Genomic DNA, 23,149 nt, shown 5'->3' with positions numbered 1-23,149 from the left:
ACTCTCTGCCCCTTGCTCCCTTTCTCTGCCAGTCTCTAGGTGTTTGAAACCCAAGCGTGGGTTTCCTCTCCCACTGCTTTCATCCTCAGTGTCTTACTATGGGACTTGGCCCTTCCCCAAGCTTTCTCAAAGAGATAAAAAGTTCCTCTTTCACGGAGCTTTGGTGCAGTTGGCAGTAGAGAGACTGGTTTGTACTTGTTGGGGACTGGCGTGACCCGCTGCTTGTGGATCCTTGCATTGTCGAGGATAGCAAAGGAATGTCTAAGTTGCTTTTACGCTCGTCAGTACGGGAGAGACGTTGTGTTTGGGAACACTGCTGCGCCATTAATATGCAAGTTACTCCCACAGTGGCGTGACACATACTTGGGATGTCATAAGTAAAGGTTATTGTGATTCACTGTTGCACTGGTTCAGTTTTATTAAGGTCATTAGGGCCCAGCACAATTCATGAATGATGTATAGGACTTAAAGGATTTTGTTTCATGATCAGATAAGAGTTCTTGTAACACATCCAATGGAGACGGTGGTGTGCATTCTAATTATGAGCATAATCCTACTCATTTCTTCACTAGTATTTTGCAATTATGTTTTACTCTTGTTAAGCGATCAAGATTTTTATTCCACTCGTGTGGAAGACCTTCATAACTCGCTCTCAACTTTACCCATGAGTGAAATAAAAATAGTATTCCACAGTCGCCCTTGGAGAATTATATGGAGGATAATCTGTTCTTTCTTCACTCAGCACAGCAGGATACAGTATTTAATTTGCTATGTAAATTAGCTTTTCATTTGTTTAGCAGATGTGTCTATGCCAATACTGTTCACACAATATGTTAGCCAGCGAGCTAGGTATTCATTGACATGTAACATTTTCAAGAAACTCAATTCGTTATAAAGTTTTTATAACTATCAGTTGCTAGGAAAGTAAAGGTCATGTTTATTCTTGTAATATTCTTTACTCCTTTGTTTAAAAAAANGTGTGTATGGTGCCTGAATTGGATTCGATTTGCTATTGATTCCAGAGTTGCCCTGATTAAATTATCGCCTTCAAAGTAACCAGCATAAGGTGGTAAAATTGCCTTGCAATGGCTATTAATAGTCAGAGAAACCATTGCAAGGAGTTCAGCAAGTAGACTTTTTAGTGCTACCTAATGGCAAACTTCATTTATGTTAAGTTCAAAACTTGTTATGCAAATTGAGCTTCTGGTGAAGAGAGGGGAGGCTGGAGGCGGGAGTGGGGGGGGTGTAAGAGAGGGGCCTTGCCAGACCAAGGGGGTCTTTGTTCATTGAATCTCATCCCTTAACCGGATGAATCCCCCCACGAAGGAGGAATCTGAAGGGTCCTTTGCCTTTGCAGAGCTTTGAATAAAGGAAATGGGTGTTTCATTTACAGTCATGTCACACACTCCACTCTTCCCACAGGGATGGCGAGAGCAGGAAGTTATGCAAGAAGATCAAGGTGGACCCTCACTCCAAGAGAAACGGGGTTGAATTACTGCATTACAAGTAAGCACAAACAAAGCTCCCTCACTGAGGTCTCGGTGTCAGATTCCGCCACTGTCAAGCGCTCCGGGATGCTACCCCTCGAGAAGGGCGCTATATAAATGCAAGTTGTTGTCTCATTTTTCAGAAAATCAATATCTAGCATCTGAGTTTCACCCACAAAATATACGGTCAATCCACTTTGTATTATATCCTCTGTGAAGCGCTTTGAGATGTCTCAATGGTGAGATAAGGCACTATATCAAATGTCTGCATTATTATTATTATGGAGATTTATAATCCATTCCTGGCTTGCCTTAGATAATTGTAGCTCAACAACAAGGCATTCAGTTCATCAAGTCAGCCCTGGTGTTCTCTCTCTCTCTACCTCGTCTAGACCTACTCTCCTACTTGTTCCCCACACTCTTTAATATTGTTTTTTATCAAGTGTCATCTATTTCCCTTTTGAAAGAATTTATAATCTGCTTCAACAATGATTTGTGGCCAGATATTTCCACATTCTAACCACCTAATTGCCTATTGTCATTTTATTTAACCTCCCATCGCAGGATGTACCATGCAGTGCAGTGACTTTTGTGCGCTAAACTAGATTAAAAGATCTGCTGTGCTCTTATAAACTGATGGAGGGGGCTTGATAGGGTCAATAGCCTCCCTGTTCCTAAGAGTGCGGTACGTTACAGCACACACAAACTGTCATTTTCCTTTCATTATTTCCCTGCTCTCCATCCTCCCTCCTTCCCCATGGGAAACTTTTACATAAGAGACCCTCGCTGTCACTATCCTTAAGTGGGCATGCTGCGTATGTGCATGTCAGCGAGCTGAATCTCCGTGCCCTTGGCAGAAATGTGACGGGGACAATGTCAGATTTTTGTGCTGAAAGGCAATCAGGGAATGCTACCTCTGCAGTGAGCAAGCACGCATGTGAAAATGATGGCCCGTCAGCCTGGCGGTCTGATTAATGAGAACGCTGTGTGTTTTCTTCTATTCCCACACGCTCCTTCGTGTTGTCAGGTTTCTGAGTGTCAGCTTGATCGATGAGTGAATGCACTTTGGTGTATGAGTTATCTAAAGGGGTCTCCCCCCACCCCCACGCCACCACCCCACACCAAGCTGCTTAACCAAAAAATCTCTGCGGATTTCACTTACCCTTATTGCTTGTGATCAGGTGTTAAGGCTGACTTTCGTTTCTGGAATTCCCAAGTGATCCGTCGTAAAATTTGCGACTTTTTATCTTCAGAATTTTCTCCATTTACTCTATCTGCAATGAGAACAAAACCCTGTGACCCTCTTCTTTGACCTCGCCTTCAGTCATCCTCCTACCTTTCTCTCCCTGCCCTCCACACCTAACCCTAATCCTAACACCTAACTTGATCCTAACCCACAGCTCAAGCCCAAATCCTTGACTGTCCAGTGCCTTGGGAGGTCCTCCCAAAGTGAAAGGCGCTGTGTAAATGTAATTGTTGTATTGGTTTCATGCTGCTCTGATGGTGCTGTAATCTGATTGTTACTATCTCTGTAGGGATGGTGCCTTCCACACTGAATATAACAGACCCGAAACACACAAGGTCAGTATCTGCTTTTGCCCTTGTGCCTCTGCTCTCTTAAGTACGATAAATAAGGTCCATCCCTTCACTTGTGGCTGCCGTACAAGAACAACAATGAATTGTACAAGACAAAGGAAATTCCCCTCCTCGCAGAGAAATAACCAACCTCATCTACTGTTTGTTCTGTTACAATTGATATTGTAATCTCCTTCCCTGTCCACCCAGTCTTTGAGAAACTTCACTGGGGTCACGACGGAACAACACTGTTAAAATCTGAAATTGTACATGCAAATGCTGTCGTTTTCTTTAATCCTCCGACGCAAACACAGACAATTGAGTACTGAAGAGTGGGATGGGGTAATTGTACGCCAGAGTTTGGAATTCATGAGCTCTCTGCTGTTCTGATTGCCTGCAGTCAGTGGTGGCGTTTATGAGGGACCCAGAAGGTGCTCCATTGTGGGAAGAGAATCCTGAGGCCAGGGACGTGGCTCACATCGACAGTGAGAAGGTTTGTCACTCTTCCTGAAAACATTAATAATGATGATAATCCTTGTATATGATCCAGCGCCTCATCGCGCCGTTAAGACATCTCCATGCGCTGCACGGAACATATTGTAAAATGGATTGACTGCGTATTTGGTGGGCGAAACATGGCAGCCAACTGCGCACAGCAGCGTCCCAGAAACAGTCGTGAATTTTTTTTTCAAGGGGTTATTACCCCCGGAAAGTGATCCGCCAATCGACTAATAACCGGGTTCTTACTGACTGCTAGGTAAACAGAGGCGTGTGGAGTAAGGAAACTTGCCTGAGGTTTATATCTATATACTGTATATATATATATATTGACTTGGCTGGGATATGGGTGTACCTGTACCTCAGCATCCTGTTGAAACGTAGAGATACATTCAAGACTCATACAGCAATTCTATACATAGGTTTGGCTAGATATAAGGTCAAACCAATCTAGTTTACTTGAACCTACCCGTCATTCAGAAATGTGTCAACAGCGTGAAAAACCATTTAACTGTCACAATAACCTTTATCTGTAAAGGTACTCAGTCCAAAGTGTCTGGGGGCAGGGAATGCTCCCACTCAGCTCCTGTTAACCCTGCAAGCCAAAGCCCTAACGGGTAAGATGGTCCTAGCTGGACTGGCAGCGGGAAAGCTGGCCAGACAGCAATATCAATGGCAAGCTATGCGGTTTTAGCTGGTTAGGCTCCAGCATTTACACCAACGCACACTCTGGGCTCCCCCAAGCCTTCGCTCTTGCCAACCTGCGCCTGATACTCTCTGGAAAAGTATTAGGCGCAGGTTACGTTCTTCCAGGAAGAGAGAGCGCATACCATTCCAACAATCTATCTCTAGGATTTCCATGTAGGTAGGATGCATGGAATTCTCAGCTTGGTTTGGACATTCGTAAGCAAGGTGATGGGTCAGACATCCAGCTGACCAAAAAAAAAACAAAGTTGTAAAGAAAAGATTCATGTGATTCTTCCGCTTTCATTGTCCTGGTATTTTGCCGAAAGTGAGGACAGTAATTGGTCATTATGTTCCTTGTTTTTGTAGGAGTTCAGAAAACTGCTGAAGAAGGAAGAGAGGACTATTCTCGTGATGTTCTATGCACCATGTAAGTTGTGCTGTGGGTGACCCCGCTGAAAATCCTGCTTCATGTGTAACCCTTTATTCCAGGGGTGTCCAACCTTTTGGCCGCCGAGGACCGGATGCCCTATTTGAGAATATGTCCGCAATATTTTTGTGTTTCCCTTCCAGGAACATAACATTTACGGGTTATGGAGGGAGCGGGTGGGCCAGATGAAATGGAGGGAGAGGGACCGGGTGCGGCCCGTGGGCCACTAGTTGGGCCATCCTGCTTTATTCTATCCTGTACCATGCAGATCCTGCTCACAAGGCGGAATGAAAAGCACAGGTGGTTGACCTGCTCCCACACCTCAAGACATGATGTCCCGAGTCCGTTCTGACTCATCAAATTCTTCCTTTTCCTTCCCTTCGGGGCATGCGTTTCAATGTGCAAATGTCTGCAGGCTTTTAGACTGTGTGGGGAGGCGTGGGGGTGGAGAGAGAAGAGATGCGGGAGACCCTGGCTGATTTTGCCTTCTCCCCCTCACCTAGCTCAGAACTGTCCCCAGCTCTCATGCGTATTCACAGCTGCAGTCATTGGGTGAGTGGAATAGATCGTGAGTGGTAGTGAGTTCTAAAGTTTCTTTTCACCCAATACAAAAGACAATGATGGGGTCCAGCACACACAAACAATCACATATTTCTATGTAAGCCCAGAACAACAAGTTCACTAGCATTGGGGCACAGGTTAGTTATGTTTGCAAACTCACTATAAAGGTGCTGCCTGGAATCCTGTAAATTTGTGAATGATAGTGTGCGTTTCCCAAAACCTTATATAGCAAAATAGGAACAGGAGTAGGCCATTCAGCCTCTCAAGCCTGTTCTACTGGATAATGGCTCAACTGTACCTCAACTCCAATGACCTGTCTTTGCCCAGTATCCCTTGATACCCAAACCTAATAATAATCGCTCCACCTCAGTCTTGAAAATGTGAATGGATCCAGCCATAATCCTTAGCCTTTTGAGGGAGGGAGAGATTTTCAGATTTCCACTAAACCTTTGCAAGAAAAGAACGTAAACGTTGAAAGAATATAAATACTGTGCGATCTAGGAGAGGGTAAATGGAGTTTGGAGAACATCAAGCTGATCTGAAATGGAAATGAAATCACAGCCGTTGATAAGAAGTTGCAGATTCACCGACATATGAGTTTGGAACAAACCGTTGATTACTGTCAGTCCTATCACGCCTTCTTCCATCTAATGAACTTGAATTAGGGATGAGTGCTAAATTTGTCCTGCTGATTGTAATGTCAGTCGCACAATGATCTGTGGCAGAATTGTTTTGTGTGTTAAGGCTTTAAATCATTTAGCACAATGTCTTGTCTTTGTTTTTTGTTTCCCTGCTGCTGTCGCCTTTGACTCGATCCTTGCCTTGGGTGTCAGGGTGTGGGGTGTGTAAGCGGATGAAGCCAGCCTTTCAACAGGCTGCCACAGATTTAAAGGGTTCATATGTAAGTATTAAATTCTCAGGACTAATGGTCAGTCTGCCCAAAACCAATACCATTTATTTAAAGTTTCCTCTTTAAGTGATGGGTCAGCTTTGGCTAAGTTGGTAGCAACTCTGGGTTGGAAGGTTGTGGGTTCAAATCCTACATCAACACTTGAGCTCACACTTCAGGTTGACTCTCTAAGGCAATACTACATTTTCAGAGATGCTGTCCTTCAGGTGAGACCTGGAGTCCTGTAGCTTAGTGATTAGAGCACTTGCCTTGCAAGCGAGAGACCTGGGTGCGATTCCCAGGCAGGGCGAAACGTTGGGCAAGTTTCCTTACTCCACACGGCTCTGTTTACCTAGCAGTAAGTAGGAACCCGGTTGTTTGTCTATTGGCGGATCGCTTTTCCAGGGGTAATAATACCTCAAAAAAAAAAATTTGGTCACTCAATCCACGGCTGTTTGTGGGACACTGCTGCCATTTTTCGTCCATAAAGTATATTCACTTTACAATATATTCCGTGAAGCGCTTTGAGACGTCTCGAAGACGTGATAAGGAGCTATGTCAAAATGCAAAGATTATCATTAAACCAAAGTCCCACCCTCCTGTTCATGTGGACATAAAAATCTTTTGACTTTATTGGAAACTAGCAATGTCCTGGCTAACAATCGTCTAGATGAACCAGTCATTCATTTCAAGGTTTGTCGGTGATTGCTGTGCACAACGTGGCTGCCACATTTTCCTACGGAAACGTATTGGCTAAACTTGGCAGCAATTGCCTGGGAAATGCTTTCAGATGTTGAAAATCTATAGGAACTATATCAAATAGAAGGATTAACTTTTTTCTCTGCAGATAAATCTGGCCAGTCATTAATGTTCCTGCATTTTTCTCCCATTTAATAATCTATTCAGCTATTTCAACCAGTGACTCCCAAACAGATAACGCAAATCATTTTTCAGGTTTAAGGAAATGTTTTTGAAATGAAACCTTTGATAAGCTTTTCAACTGCTTTAGGTTTGTGATTTTTTTTTTTAGGGGGAGAATTCCGTGAAATGCTTTTATTGGAAAAGCAATACTTGCCCCCAGGTCTCTGCTATTACACGTTCAGAGCTGGAAATGTGTGTGATCAGCTTGTTTGTACTGTCCTCTTCGTCTCTTGTCCTGCCTGTTTTGAAGATGTTGACTAGAATGCTGTTCATTGGACAGTATTAGATCTTGAGCATCTATCCCAACTGATCATTCTTTGTCCGGGAGCATGCTGGACATGCTGACACCAATGGCTTATTCAACGGTAACTGTCTGCAGTGCTGTCCTCATGAATGTGAGGGTAACAAGGCATAACATGTCGAAGTGACTATCAGGATGGTGGAAGGCAACACTGGATGGCAAACTTCCCCTCTTCCCTATTCAGCAATGCCTATACTCTCCAGAGCAACGATCCATTATTGGTCCTTATTGATATCCAGCAACTCTGCTGGTATGTTCATATTGTGCCCATCTGGTGAGGATATTATCAGGCTAGAATGTGATTCTACATTACACTTCCCATCCCCATCCCCACAAAAAAGAAATAACACTTGCCTGCTCACTTTTAATGTCCTGGCTCACTTGTGAATGGGCATTTGAGCCAATGGAATTGAGGGCAGCTATGCTTTTGAATCTAAACCTTGGCAAAAGTCTGAAAAGGAGGAGTGAAGGAGGCAAAATGAGATGCGTTTCATGATCTAATGGTGTCTCATTTTGATGCACGTGTGTGGATAAATCAATAGATCTCTTAAACCAGGCGTAACCCAAGTCAGATGGATTAGGAAATGTTCTGCACCACTTCTATCCCCATTCTTTAACCTCAGAAGAGGGAGTATGTCTCACTGCCTTTTACGATGAATGGTTGTGCATCAAATGTCTTCTCCCTCTTCCTTCCCATGTGGATTGTTTTATACCTGTTGATTAAAGTTGGTCAACTGCTTTGATGTTCATCAGAAGATCCAATGGATATTCGAGAAGACTTTGAACTCGTTGGTTTGAATTGGTCTTCAACCTCAAGCCGAGCATAAAAAGCCCTATTGTCCATTTCGGAAGAACAGTTCATTTTTGATTCTTCAAGATAGAGATTATATATATACATATATATTATCTACTTGGCAACGAATCCAAAGTGCTTGCTGGTTGTTTTACCAGATTTGCTCCTCTATGGGAATTGGTTTTGTAATGGTGACTGAGGATTCGTTGTGGCCTGTCCTCAAATCCTGTCCTACTGCTTTGTAATCGTGGGTGCGAATGAGTAATTTGTGTCAGCTTGGCTTTCTGACTAACTTCCTGCTCATCCTCCACTTAACAGGGTGATTGCAAGGTTGTAACATTCTAAAGGGTTAATCCAAATCAGTCAGCTTGAATGGAGCACCTGAAATAAGCCCAACGCGATACAATGCGCCTTGCAAATTAAATGAAACCTTTGGGGAATCTTCATCGGGTTCAATGGCAACTCCTATTTGTTAAACGTTGAACGTACAGCCTGGAGTGTTCCTTTAAATGTTATGGCCCGCTCTGATCGACTGCGTCATCATACATAATTCTTCCACAAAGCCCTTCTCACTCTTTCTCTCCTCCTTCCCTGCTACTCCCCCTCCCTGGCTGTTATAAGGTGACCCCTTCCTTGGTCTCTGCCAATTTCATTCTTGGATCAGCTGTTGGAGGGCATCTGAAGGACCTTCCTCCCAATATTCTTCTTCTCTAGGCTGAGCAGAAAGCCTTGCCAACCTCTGACGTCTTTCAGACTATCCACCACGCCACTCACTACAATGCACACAGCTTCGGATGGGAAGACAGATAGATTATTGCTTCTCAGTGCCTTTCCAAGACATCAGGAAGCGTTGTAAAAAGAATAGAGCATCAATGTAACTGAGTTCCTGTGAGCTGTGATGGGAAGCCAAGGGATCCAAACACATTTTCTTTTAAGTACAGGAGACTGAAAGGGAAGAAAAGGATATATTCAGATTGAGAGAGAGTTTGTGCAACTGGGCAGCTTAGTGGACGGAGGGAAGTTCAATGTGTGGTACAGCAATAGTAACAATCCACGACTGTTTGTGGGACGCTGCTGTGCGCACTTGGCTGCCACGTTTCACCCGCAAAATGCACAGACGGCTCACTTTACAGTATATTCAGTGAAGAGCTTTGAGACACCTCAAAGACGTGATAAGGCACTGTATCAAATGCAAGGATTACTCTTATTAGTAAAGGACAAGGTTTTTCCTCCCCCCACCCCTCCCCAAGGTGATCCTTGTGACCTTCGAGTGGTCAGCTGGAAATGGCATTGGCAGAGGTCTGATACAGATTGGCTGCCTGCCCTCACGCACACATACACACCCAATACCCCCAACCCCCCCCCCAGGGAGACTGGGAGGAAAAATAAGTTGAAATCTTGTAGCGGACAATCCTAACTTTGAAAACCTTATTGCAGGATGACCCATCCAGAGCTGTCATCCCACCTACGACCGCTACCCAAAACGCTCCACACAGCGCATAATTCAGGTACGTTTGTGCGCTTGCGTGGATCATTTTCCATCGCGGTCAGTCTGTGTTGGGGACACAAAAAACATTGTTTTTCACACGTGAGCTGAGCCAAGTATTTTGTCCCAAGCCCAGCTCCAACTCAGGGAAAAAAAGTGGAGGAAGATGAAGGGAGGGAGAACTGGAGAAACACAGGGACAATCCTGGGAATTTGGTGCGAGAGTGTGGAATAATAGGCCATTCAGTCCATCACACCTCATTCAGTCCATGGATCAATATGCTCAATTGTGGCCTTTGCACAACTCTGAGGCTCGGCAATGTCTGTTGAATGTGATTGGTGAGTAGATACGGAGGTACTTTTTCGGGAGAATCGACGTAGGTGACTGTAGGATTAGGAAACCTGGCAGTAAACATAACTTAATCAGTAACTACAGCACTTCAGAGTTTGAGTTGTCAACTATCCAGTGCAGTGAATGCAAGTTCGGTTCAATTCATTCACAAAGAAATGGAGATAGTAATTTGTCGGGAAGAACAAGAGAGAAATGAAACGTGTCTGGGTGGGTTCCTGTTTTATATCGGTCGGGGTCATAATAGTCCAGAAGTTGGCAAGCACTTGATGGGCTTGAGACGGTGAGAGCCCCACCTGCCCTCTTTGTGATGACGTGTTCTATCGTTGTAGCTGTACAGTTGACAAACCAATAACTGTTGGCACTGACTTTCTATCCGTTGTCATACCTAGGCTTGCTAGGGACACCACCAGACCTGTCCATTGTAGTTTCCCCTTTTCCAGCTCACTGCCCATTGTTGCTTTTCCATTTAGGTCTTTCTTGAATACAGTGTAACCCAACCATCTCAGCTTTGGCTTCTCACTCAGTCTTTTTTCTCCCTAGTTGGAATCCATTCCTCTCATCTCATCTGCTTCTCAGTCAACTCCAGAACCTGTTTGTTGATTGTTGCTCTTCCATTTTCCATCCAAGTCTTTGTTGAATACAGCTTTGGCCAACCGCTCAAGTCTTTTTGCGAGATGGATCCGCTCTCATTAGCCATTTTCCCTGAGTCAAAAGTTCATCATTTACCAAGACTGGCCCAAACCATCCCTTCTTGAGCAAAGGGCGAGTCTTAGGAATTGGAGCCAAGATGTCATCACACATCTGCCGCCTGAGCCAACAAGTGCCTGATGACTGTAACTTTTAACAATGTTTTATTTTAATGTTAGTGCGTCATTTGAACTTCTGAGGCCCAAGTTACGCTCACTTTGGCACTAAACATTTAGTGTGAAAAGTTCAGGACTATCATCAGATTCGGTCCGTGATCCAGTTCCAAACTGAGACTATCCAAATTTCCAATTTTTAAGACAATGGTGTTGAAGCTAAGACTAGTTGGAATTTCAGGCCTCTGATCTGTAAAACGTAAGAAAATCTGTTCAATGAATAGGTTGTTTACTGGACCTGAGAAAGGCCCATGTTTGGATAGAGTTGATGTCCACATTAAGCTGTGAGTCTGTGTAGATTTCATTGAATCGCCCACAAAATACACAATCAATCCACTTTACAGTATATTCTGTGAAGCGCTTTGAGACGTCTCAACGCCGTGATAAGGCACAACATCATATACGAGTATTATTGTAATCTAAATTTCTAACGTATCGTTTGGTATGAACATATTTTATAATAAACTACAGTAAGTGAAGCGTGCTATAAGTAATTTGTCTATGTCAGCTACCTGTTAGACCTTACGTGTTGAACTGTGATTTTTCAAAAGGTACTGGCTGGAATGAACGTTCATCCAGCCGAGTTTGATGGAATTAAACAGGAATTTAATGTGAAAGGATACCCAACCTTCTGCTACTTTGAGTAAGTTGCCTTTGATGCATCTATGTAATTCTCAGCCTCATCTATCCTGGTCCATTGTAGTTCCAATGCTTTTGTTTTCTGTGCCAACATTTCCCATTTAGTAGGGCAGTAGACAGCTAAGCGTGAAACTGAATGATCGATCCAGACCGGGTCCGTGGTCTGTCCTGAGGGTTAGTTACATTGGACCATAGGAACAGAGGAGGCCATTCAGCCCCTGGAGCCTGTTCCACCATTCTATTAGATCATGGCCGGTCTGTACCTCAATTCCAATCACCTGCCTTAGCCCCATATCCCTTGATACCCTGACCTAATAAAAATGGGCTAATCTCAGCCCAGATGTGATTAACTGGTCTAATGCACATTAATCTCAGCCAGGGCAGAGTTTGAGAATGTGAGAATCAAGGTATGTTCGGAACCCGGGTGAGATAGGAATAGGGTAAAAAAATAAGTTGATGCCCTCCATTCTTATTTAGTGGCTCCTACGTGGAAAATTCTGTTATAACGTTTGGTTTATTGCAACTTGAAAGGTGAAAGTTGAAGGGCGAGACCCATAATTCAGACATCTTCGAGCTTGACAAGACAGGCTAGACTGAAGTGATTAGGTAACGTCAAGCATCGGTTTAGTGGCGACTGAGGCACACGAAGAGCTTTGTCTTGAGGATTCAGGGAAAGAATGGAGTCTGGTACTGGTTAGAGCACTCGCCTCCCAAGCAAGAGGACACGGGTTTGATTCCTGGGCGGAGCGAAACCGTAGGCAAGTTTCCTTACTCCACACTTCTCTGTTTAACGAGCAGTAAATTGGTTGTTAGTTGATTGGGGGATCGCTTTTCCCTTCAAGAAAGATAATAATAAATATAATTTGGTCACTCAATCCATGACTCATTATGGGACGCCGCTGTGAGCAATTGGCTGCCGCGTTTCGCTCACAAAATATACAGTCAATTCACTTTACAGTATAATCCGTGAAGCGCTTTGAGACATCTCAAGACATGATAAGGCGCTATGTCAAATGCAAGGTTTATTATTATAAGAATGGAGTGGAGTCCTGTAGCTCAGTGGTTAGAGCACTCGCTTTGCAAGCGAGAGACCTGAGTTCAATTCCAGGCAGAGGGCGAAACCTTGGGCAAGTTTCCTTACTCCACACAGAGCCTAATAATAATCCCTCCAAAACCAAAAACAATAACAAATTGGTCATTTTCAATCTACGGCTGTTTGTGGGACATTGCTGTGCGCAATTGGCTGCCGCGTTCGCCCACAAATATACAGTCAATTCACTTTACAGTGTGTTCTGTGAAGCGCTTTGGGACGTCCTCCCGACGTGAAAAGCGCTATATCAAATGCAAGGATTATTATTATTATTATACTTTCGACCAGGAGAAGGCCAAAAAAAAATAAGGAGCCGTGTAGCATTATACTTGGAGTTTGGGAAGAGCTGGAGGAAAATTCATAGGAGAGTTTATCGATCGATCCATTGAGAGGCACCGATAGAGGGAGACCACTTTTCGGCTAGAGCTCAGAGAAGAATTACCTGTCAGAATGCAAGAGATTGTTTTCATTGCCTAAAAAAAAGGAGTTGTGTTTTGCAACGCAACAGCCCTGCTGGGGGAGAGGGAGCGCTGATGAATTTGAAATGAAATTTCGCCCAGTTTCATTGCCGTTGTTAGTCTCATTAAGACAAGAAGATATTTAGATTAATTCACAAAGTGCTTGTGACAGTGTGTTGTCTTTGAAATCCAGGCATTTTAATTCAAAATTACTTCCCAAGACTATTTCATCCCGACCACTCGCAGATGTAATGCGTTCTTTAAATGCTTTCTTTAAAAAGTTCTTTGGTTCTCTGACAGTCCCCTGGAGTTCAAGGTGTAGATGCTGTTTCCTTTTTGAATCATTATCAGATACCTGTGTGTTTTTTTTAAGGGCAATGTGCCTCAACCCTCTGATCTATAAAATGTAAGAAAATCTATTATGGAATCAAAGAATCTTACAGCACAGAAGGAGGCCATTCGGCCCACCGTGCCTGTGCTGGGTCTTTGAAAGAGCTACCCAATTAGTTCCACCACCCCACCACAATTGCAAATTTCTTCTTTGTAATTACCTATCCAATTCTCTTTAGAATGCTATTATCAAATCTGCTTCCACCGCCCTTTCAAGCCTTGCATTCGACCATATAACACGCTGGGTTAACGAATGTCTACTTGTCTCTCCTCTGCTTCTTTTGCCAACTATCCTAAATCTGTGTCCTCTGGTTACCGATCCACCCGCCAGAGGAAGCAGTTTCTCCATATTTACTCTGTCAAAGACCCTCATAATTTTGAACACCTTTATGAAATCCCCCATTATATTTGATGCTTTTTGTTCTTTGCTGGACTGGGTTGAGAGCAGGATCTGGTTTGCCCGTGACTCTTTTTGATCGTGCTTACGATCACCTCCCCACTCCCTCTCCCCCCTGGCTCAGAGTCAGACTCCGCCACTGTCGCGCGTTCCTGGATGCTACCCCATGTGAAGGACGCTATACAAATGCAAGTTGTTGTTGTATTTCAGCCTTCATAAGATACACTGTTAGGTGCTTTGTAATGTTAGACGTTTTGATGGATTACCTTGCTAATGAACCTTTTTCCTCCATCCCTCCCTACCCCCCCCCCTCTCTTTCTCCTGTTCTGTTTCACAGCAAAGGAAAGTTTCTATTTAATTTTGAAAACTACGGCGCGACAGCCCAAGATTTTGTTGAGTGGATGAAAAAGTGAGTAAGATTGAATGCTGTGACTCTGAAGCAAATTACATGCGCTTCATCTTCCTATGTTTCTGGCTTGGGTACAAAGGACAATTTCATTTTGGTGCTTGAAGGCTATTTAAGTGCAGTCGAAACATAAATACTTCAGAGCGCTGACACTATGAATCCTTGTAAGCCGCCCGTCAGCCTAATTATCTCAGGCACGTTTTAATAGCTCATTGTGTTTAACTACTTTACTCTCATTATAACAAGTGTCCCTTCTCTCGACCTAATCAAATCTTTGCCAGTAAGTTACTGCCAGAACTATAGATCATCTCGGAATTATTTTGTAATGCCACACAGAGAATCCAGTATTAGGATCGAGTATTGAGAGTGGTTGAATGATATGTAGAAGGGGCTACCTTTGGTCACTCAATCCACAACTGTGTGTGGGACACTGCTGAATCGCCCATAAAATATAGTCAATCCACTTTACAATATATCCTGTGAAGTGCTTTGAGACGTCTCAGCGACATGATAAGGCACAATATTAAATACAAGCATTATTATTAAATCCTTCACTTGAGTAACTTCGCTTTTTATAACCAGTTTTCTCAATTTTTTTGTGTTGGACGCATGAAACCTAGCCTTAGTTCCTTGGGGAGTTGCTTTCTTTTGTAAACTGCTTTTTAAAGACGATTCCTCAAACTTTCGAGGCTTGTTAATATTGCGAATAAAATAGTATTGTTATTAAAAATCACTTTACCATATAACGTGTGAAGCACATTGAGATGTCTCAAAGGCGTGGTAAGGGTCTATATCAAATGCAAGAATTATTATTATAACTTATAAATATTATATATTGTTTCTCGTTTTCTATCCTACGTGTAAATTGTATTTTTACTTCTCTCTTTACAAGTCCTCAAGCCCCACAGCCAAAGGCCCTGGAGGCTCCCTGGGCGGAACAAGACTCCGCAGTCTTCCACCTGACCGACGACAGCTTTGACTCGTTTGTAACCGAGCACCCGTCAGTCCTGGCCATGTTTTACGCACCGTGTAAGTTCCATTCCAAGCCCAAAAGACGGCTGTACCATTCAGCGGTGGGGCCTTCACCCGCTCTGCCACCACCCTTTGGAACTTGCCTCCTTCAAAACATGTCTCAAGATTCTCCTCTCCAACCGCGCCTTAAGTCACCCCCCACCCTCTCTGTCCTCCCTGATCCCAACCCCCAGCTCAGGTCCAAATCCCTGAGGGCGAAACCTTGGGCAAATTTCCTTACTCCACACAGAGCCTAATAATATTCCCTCCAAAACCAAAAACAATAATAAAAAAAATTGGTCATTTTCAATCTACGACACTTTGTGGGACATTGTTGTGCGCAATTGGCTGCCGCGTTCGCCCACAAATATACAGTCAATTCACTTTACAGTGTGTTCTGTGAAGCACTTTGGGACGTCCTCCCGACGTGAAAAGCGCTATATCAAATGCAAGGATTATTATTATTATTATCGTCCAGCACCTTGAGACATTCTCCCGACGTGAAAGGTGCTGTGTAACTGTAAGTTGTTGTTGTTGGATAAATGTATTCCATGAAGGTATTATTGAAACTCAGCACTTAGCGGCTTGGTGATTTATTAATTGCGAATTCACTTTGACGCTCGCATCCTTTCACAGTGAATTACAAGAGTCCTTTTGGTCGATTATAACCATGTTTCATACCGATAGACACTTATGCGCCTACTGCCTCCGGCATGACTCCTCAGAAGCTGCTCTGCAAAGAATGGGGATATTTCGATAATTGCCGATTGCTTTGGATCTTTTAAAACTGGAAGGGAAATCGGGAAACCTGTTGTTCAATGCAATTTTAACACCTTACACCTTTGGGTCTTGTTTCGCCCAGTCAATATACAGTCAATTCACTTTACAGCACATCCCGTGAAGCGCTTTGATACGTCTCGAAGACATGATAAGATGCTGTATCAAATGCAAGAATTATTATTGTTGTTGTTGCCATGAAAGAGTGGGATAACGATTCCTGTCTCTAACTGCTGGGACGTCTCATTTTCAGCATCCATCAAGTACAGTGCAGATAACAACAACAACTTGCATTTATGTAGCGCCCTTCACGCTGGATAACGCCCCAGAGTGCTTCACAGTGGCAGAGTCTGACATTGGTTTGATCTGGTTTCAGTGCATCAATACCTAGCTTCGCTCCTTGGAACCACCTCCGGGTAGAATGCAACCCCGGTCTGAATAGGGGCTTGAAATAACATTCACTGTTTTCACTGAAATAGAGAAGGTTAAAAACGGGGACTTGGGAGACATTGAATAGAGGTCTTCAACATTTTTGAAAGGCTTCGAGTGAATCGGTAAGAAGGAGCCATAAGGTCAGGATTGTCAACGGGAGAGCGAAAGGAAGGGGTTGGAGGAATCTAGGAGAGGTGCATTTCTGTGGGGGGCCCCTGCGCTCCATGGCTCAACATTCTATACCTGCCAAATTGGCAATCTACAGAAATCAGGGTAGCTGGGGAAATCCATAGATGTTTGATGGATCTTAAATCACTCACTGACAGGTTGTTTCATTGTTGATGTGTAGAAGGTAGTGTGACTTGAATAACTTATTCTTGAATAACTTATTCAAGTTACATTATGCATAATGTATTTTTCTTAAAACTGAATACATATTTTCGACGACTTTCAGGAGTATTTTTTTATAAAACTGAGGCAAAAATGGCAGCGGGTCTGCAACAATAACAACTTGGATTTACACAGCGCCCCTCACGCAGGTTAGCATCCCAGAGCGCTTAACGGTGGCAGAGCACGATGCTGAGCCGGGGGAGGTGACCGTAGACACGGTCAAAGAGGCGCGATTTGAAGATGGGAAAGGAGGGGCTAAGATCGGGGATAGAGGAAGAGTGTTCCAGAGTTTCTGGGCTTAGTGGCTGAAAGTGCGGCACAGGGGACAGGAGCCAGTCAAGCCGAGGCAGCGGGTAGTGGGTTGGGGAATCAGCAGGTTGGGAGGTGCCAAAGTATAAAGTGATTTGAAGATTAAGTCTGCATTCTGGAGGCGAAGTCAAAGGCTGGGTAACTTAGCTTGAGGGCATTTGTGAGGGCTCTCACCTTACACTGCTCAAGGCATTGGTCATTGACATAGAGGTCAGAGGTTATTAACCGTGGAAATAACAGTGAGTGAGGAGTGGACCATCTGTGCCTTGTATGTGCTCATTGTGGAAGACGGCTCAATCCTCAGGTGTTTTGGTCCAGTTTGGTGCTTGTGGCTGAAACCAGACTGAGCAATAGATCGTGTTGTGCTGGCACTAATTGCCATTAGTTAATGTTCCGTCAAGTAGAGCTGGTCAATAAATGAGTTTGTTCATCAGCTGATGACATGATTTGTTGACGACCTGATGGTAAAACTAATGTGAGGTGATGCAGCTCTTTCGTCCCCTCTCTGTGTACGTGAATTCCCACTGTCGAAAAATCACATCTTACAGCACAGGAATTTCTTAATCAAATTTGGTCCAATTTATCTGAGGTATCTTGGAATAAGTTAGCAGCAGCAGGAGGCTGGTGAAAATCTGGTTGAATAATTGGATGTGCAAGCCACAAATTAGTGGAGAGAGCCAATGATTTGGATGCCCGCCACTTGAGATATTCCACTTTACAGTATATCCTGTGAAGCGCGTTGAGACACCTCAACGACATGATAAGGCTCTATATCAAATGCAAGCAGTATTATTATTATTTGCATTCCTCTACCATTGCAGGGTGCGGTCACTGTAAGAAGATGAAGCCAGACTATGAAGAAGCTGCCGAGTTGCTGAACACAGACGACAATGTAAGGAAACCCCAATCTTTACAGGTTTCCACCCACTTACCGTTAACGCTGGCCAGATTGAACTTAACGGGCCACTCATTTCATCACTGGTGTTTGCACAACGTCCAGGGAATTGTGTTTCAAAGCACTCGCATTATCCTGATATAATAATCCCAAAGCAACCTTTTTTAAAAGATAAATATCATTATGTTACTAAACCGAAACGTTCTGCTCTTTAAATAAAAGGCCGCGAGTATGGTTTCCTTAAAAGGCCAACTTTACTAAGCAATGTTCTTTTTCGGAGGGCACAATCCCCCAAGAGTTCTGAAGATCAATCCTTCATCATCGAGCCTGGAGTTTTTTTTTTACTTTAAACCTTAAAAATCTAATGTGGTTGTTTTATGAGCTTCTACGTTTAGCAGCAATCTATCAAGCATTTCTAAAGACCTTCAGGGGAAATAGCTTGAAGATTGATTGTGAAGCAGTGTTATTCTGGATTTTAAAGCTTAACATCAACGCTGTCAAATTCGATTAAAAAGATAATAAGATAATCCTTGCATTTGATATAGCGCTTTTCACGTCGGGAGGACGTCCCAAAGCGCTTCACAGAACACACTGTAAAGTGAATTGACTGTATATTTGTGGGCGAACGCGGCAGCCAATTGCGCACAGCAATGTCCCACAAACAGTCGTGGATTGAAAATGACCAATTTATTATTGTTTTGGTTTTGGAGGGATTATTATTAGGCTCTGTGTGGAGTAAGGAAACTTGCCCAAGGTTTCGCCCTCTGCCGGGAATTGAACTCAGGTCTCTCACTTGCAAAGTGAGTGCTCTAACCACTGAGCTACAGGACTCCACAAAGGAAGAGCAACATAACCACACTTAATTCTCTGTATTTCAGTGTCTCAATACCAGAAGTCAAAATACACAGTCTTTTCACTTTACAATCTATTCTGTGAAGCACTTTGAGATGTCTTGACGACGTGATAAGGCGCTATATCTGATACAAGGATTATTACTATTCAGTGCATTTGTTTGTATACTTGCTACTCATTTTGGGAGCCTGTCTGGCAACGATGAAGTGCAATCAACAAAGAATTGTATTTGGAGTCGTCATTTACAATATTCTCCAACAGCATCTGTTGTGTTATTCATAACTTCTGGTACGTGAAACTCAGAGCAAAAACCTTGAGTCTCAAGACGACAAACAGCCAGCCGTTTTCTTGCCCGCCTGGCATTTTCTTCCCAGCTTTGCCAACTGTGAATCTTGTAAGCCGCTATGTCAAATGCAAGGATTATTATATTATGATTGTACATTTGACCTCTTTTCTCCTCCCTCCTTCCTCCTCTTCCCTTTATTGCTGTTTGTTCTTGTCCCAGAGCCCAGGAGTTTTGGCTGCAGTTGACGTCACAACTCACAAGAACTTGGGAGAGAAATATCAGATCACTGGATTCCCCACACTAAAGTACTTTGAGAACGCAGAAGAGAAATACACGCTCCCACACCTGCGGACCAAGGACAAGATCATCGAGTGGCTCCACAAGTACGCTCTCGCTATTAATCTGCAGAACAACATTTAGGTGCTTGTGTGTTTCCTTGAACTCATAAATAATCAGTGTCAAGTATCTTGAAGCTGAAGAGCAATCTGCACTTGCAGCCCTGCCGCTGCACATTGTGGTGCTCAAGTGGTGGAAGGGCTGAGTCTTAGGAGTCGGACACATTCTCATGATGAAGAGGGTCCTTTTAGCTGCTTGGAATACATCCTTCCTCAATGATAAAGAAAATATACTTTATGCCATATATTCTCTGAAGCGCTTTGAGATGTCTCAACAGTGTGATAAGGCTCTATATCAAATGCAAGGATTATTATTTATTATTATTATGCTGTGCTCAAAGCAAATGCAACATCTTCGTGTAAGGTGCTGGATTTGCTTTGAGCACAGCGCGCTGTGTCTGGAGCTGTGTGCAGCTCTTCACTGTCTTGTCACCCAGTGGGTTAGTTCTGTATGGTAACTTTTAGAGAGTTTGCGAAGCTGCTTATCGTCCTTGGTAGTTCACAGGTGATATTGATGGGCTCCCTAATCCTGTGCAATCGCTCAACACCAACCGCTTGAGCTCTGGCTGCAGATAAAGCGGCTCTGTCAGTCGCTGTGTCAATCATCATGAGCCACAGTGAAAGTAATTACTTCTAATCTGACACGTTAGTGACAAAGGACGGGGGAGGGAAGTCTGCTGTACTCTAACCCCTAATTAAACGGTTCAACTCCCGAAGCTAGATTCAGTCTGGTTTCCTGCGTCAACCACATAGCAGTGCAGAGAATGCATGAATAAGCATGTAGCTGCCTCGTTACTTACCTATGTTAATAATAATAAAAATAATCCTTGCATTTGATGTCGCATCTTATCACCTCGTTGAGACGTCTCAAAGCCCTTCACAGAATATACTGTAAAGAGAATAGACTGTATATATTTGGGGGGGAAACACGGCAGCCAATTGCGCACAGGAGCGTCCCACAAACAGTCTTGGATTGACCAAATTATTATTTTTTGAATGGATTATTACTCCCAAAAAGCCATTCGCCAATTGACTTAACAACCAGGTTCTCACTTACTGCGAGGTAAACAGAGGCATGTGGAGTAAGGAAACTTATCCAACGTTTCGCCCTGCCAGGGATCAAACCCAGGTCCTCGCGCTTGCGAGGCGAGCGTTCTAAACACTGAGCTACAGGAATCCACATTAGTATTCAGAAACCTCATTGTGTTTGTATAGATATCGTTGGCCACAAAGCTCTTAACTGTGACACTGGAACAGAATATTTTCATGAGAATAAGTGGCCCGATTCCTGGTCTAATGATGCACTTGACATTTTCCTCTTAGGGCCGCGAATGCAGGGAGTCTATTTCATGTTCTTGGTGTTGACAGTTATAGATGGAGTGACCTCAGTGTGTGGGAGTTAGTGCAGATAATGCCAGGTGCTCTCACTTAGATGAGTCACAATCACTTCTAAATTTATTTTCTTTATGTGGCCTTTTTTTTGTCAGTGAGGAGAATGTTAAAATTAAGAAGTCATAGAATGGTAGAAATTACAGCGCTCAGAGAAGATATTTGTCTCATTGAAGCTTTGCAGGTGTCAGAAACTCCACTAGAGCACCGTCATGTTTCCTGCTCATTCATAAAATACCCTTCTACACGATCTCTATTTCAAAGATGTATCCCCTCTCAAATGATAGGGAGAAACCATTTCCTCTAGCGGGTGGGTTGGTAGCCAGCAGACACAGATAATTAGCAAAAGAACCAGAGGCGAGACGGGGAGACATTTTTTTTACCGAGAGAGTTGTTGCGGTCTGGAACTCACTGCCTGAAAGGGTGATGGAAGCAGATTCAGTGATAGCTTTCCAAAGGGAATTGGATGCGTTCTTAAAAAGGAATAATTGGCAGGGCTGTGGGGTAAGAGCAGGGGACTACTAGTTGGTAGCTCTTTCAAAGAGCAGGCACGATGGGCCGAATGGCCTCATTCTGTGCTGTACGATTCTATTATCTTCACTTGGCATGAATTTTGGGCAAAATCTTCCATGTTCCAATAGTCTTTGCGGGGCGGGATAATTTACCTTGGCCCAAACCTCAGATAAAGTTTCTTTCTTCGAGGTAGAATTGAGATTTTTTGTTTGCATCATTGCTTTCTTTTCTTTGATGTTGCTTTTATTGTGTTTTTTTGCTATTTAGCAGGTGAACCCTATTCCACACACGTTTAGATAATATTGCATTTTTATGATCCCATTTCCTCACCTTTACTCCATATCCCTTGTTCCCCTGACTTCCCAATAATCTATTTGGCTCCCTTTAAAGCATTCCAATTGATAATGTATACTACAGCATGTTCCACGTCCTCGCAAAAGTTTTGAGTTGAGTAATGGAAATCTTTCTCTTGCAACACTCGACCACCCCTTCCCCTCCCTTTGCTGATAATGAATCAAAGAGACCTTGAAACTGTGGAACACTCTTCCTCTATCCCTCCAACTTGCCCTTTCCTTCCTCATCTTCAGATCGTGCCCACGGTCACCTCCCCCCCCCCCGGTTCGGCATGTGCTCCGCACTCTGGGATGCTATATAAATGCAAGTTGTGATTGTTGTTGAATGCTAGGAGGGCTAAAATACCATGATTTGGATGTTGGTGCCACCTGCTTAACTTGTTATACGAATTCAATGTTAATCGACTTGACAGTTTAGAGAAAAAAAAACTCAAGAGTGAGCAAGATATTGAGTTACTTCCTTTCGTGGCAAAGTAATTGGACAGCTGATGGGTCTAATTGGCTGCGACCTCTCCGGAATATAAATTGGGACTTACATTCATTCTTTTGCCCCTTTGCAGACGAAACCAAATTGCCCGCATATTTTGCAGCAGTTGAGCCTCTAAAACCAATTGGTTAATATTTATTTACTACCGAATTTTCGATTTCGGGATCCTCCCATTCGTCTTCAAATCTCTTCATGCCCTGGCACCTCCCTAGTTCTCCGACCTGCTTACTCCCCAACCCTTCGGCTTGTTCCAGCCTCCTGCTTGGCCTTCGTGCCCTCTGGAACACTCGCCGCCTATCCCTCCGCTTTGCCCCCTCCTTCCCCATCTTCGCGTCACGTCTAAAGACCTTTCTCTTCAACCGTGCCTACGGTCACCTTCCCCCTGCTCAGCATCGTACTCCGCCATTGTCAAGCGCTCTGAGGCTCTACCCTGCGTGAGGGGCGCTGTGTAAATCCAAGTTGTTGCTACTGAATTAAGTTAACGTGTCTTTTGTTATCTTCTTTTCTCTATCTACCTTCTCCCCAAATTCTGAAGCCCGCAAGCCCCTCCTCCCCCCGAGCAGTCCTGGGAAGAGCAGCAGAGCAGTGTCAACCATCTTGGGGTCGAAGACTTTAAGGAATTCCTCAAGAAAAAGAAACACGCCCTGGTCATGTTCTACGCACCATGTAAGTTTGTGTGTTTGTTTGTCTACAAGGTGTTGCATTTGGGCCATATATTTTGCTGGGTTTGGTTCAGTTATGCCCGCCCGCGCTTGCATTCTTGTCTCTTCCTCTTCAACCGTGCTTAAGGTCACCTCCTCTCTCCCCCTGGCTCAGCATCAGGCTCCGTCACTGTCAAGCGCTC

General features: G+C 43.7%; 1 protein-coding gene across 1 annotated transcript in view; it reads left to right on the top strand.

Annotated features, from left to right (window-relative positions):
* The window catches only part of pdia5 (protein disulfide isomerase family A, member 5), a 48,410-nt gene that overhangs the window by 9,000 nt on the left and 16,261 nt on the right, over positions 1-23,149 (top strand). Inside the window, exons 4-14 of the mRNA XM_042336351.1 lie at positions 1,423-1,506; positions 3,023-3,068; positions 3,463-3,555; positions 4,614-4,674; positions 6,069-6,136; positions 11,388-11,479; positions 14,148-14,219; positions 15,109-15,245; positions 17,957-18,027; positions 19,388-19,551; positions 22,841-22,971. Coding sequence (XP_042192285.1) covers positions 1,423-1,506; positions 3,023-3,068; positions 3,463-3,555; positions 4,614-4,674; positions 6,069-6,136; positions 11,388-11,479; positions 14,148-14,219; positions 15,109-15,245; positions 17,957-18,027; positions 19,388-19,551; positions 22,841-22,971 — 1,019 coding nt within the window. The remainder of the gene's footprint in view (positions 1-1,422; positions 1,507-3,022; positions 3,069-3,462; positions 3,556-4,613; positions 4,675-6,068; positions 6,137-11,387; positions 11,480-14,147; positions 14,220-15,108; positions 15,246-17,956; positions 18,028-19,387; positions 19,552-22,840; positions 22,972-23,149) is intronic.

Source organism: Callorhinchus milii, unplaced genomic scaffold, assembly GCF_018977255.1.
Source record: "Callorhinchus milii isolate IMCB2004 unplaced genomic scaffold, IMCB_Cmil_1.0 Scaffold6, whole genome shotgun sequence".
NCBI lineage: Eukaryota > Metazoa > Chordata > Chondrichthyes > Chimaeriformes > Callorhinchidae > Callorhinchus > Callorhinchus milii.
This window is presented reverse-complemented; position numbering and strand designations above follow the sequence as displayed.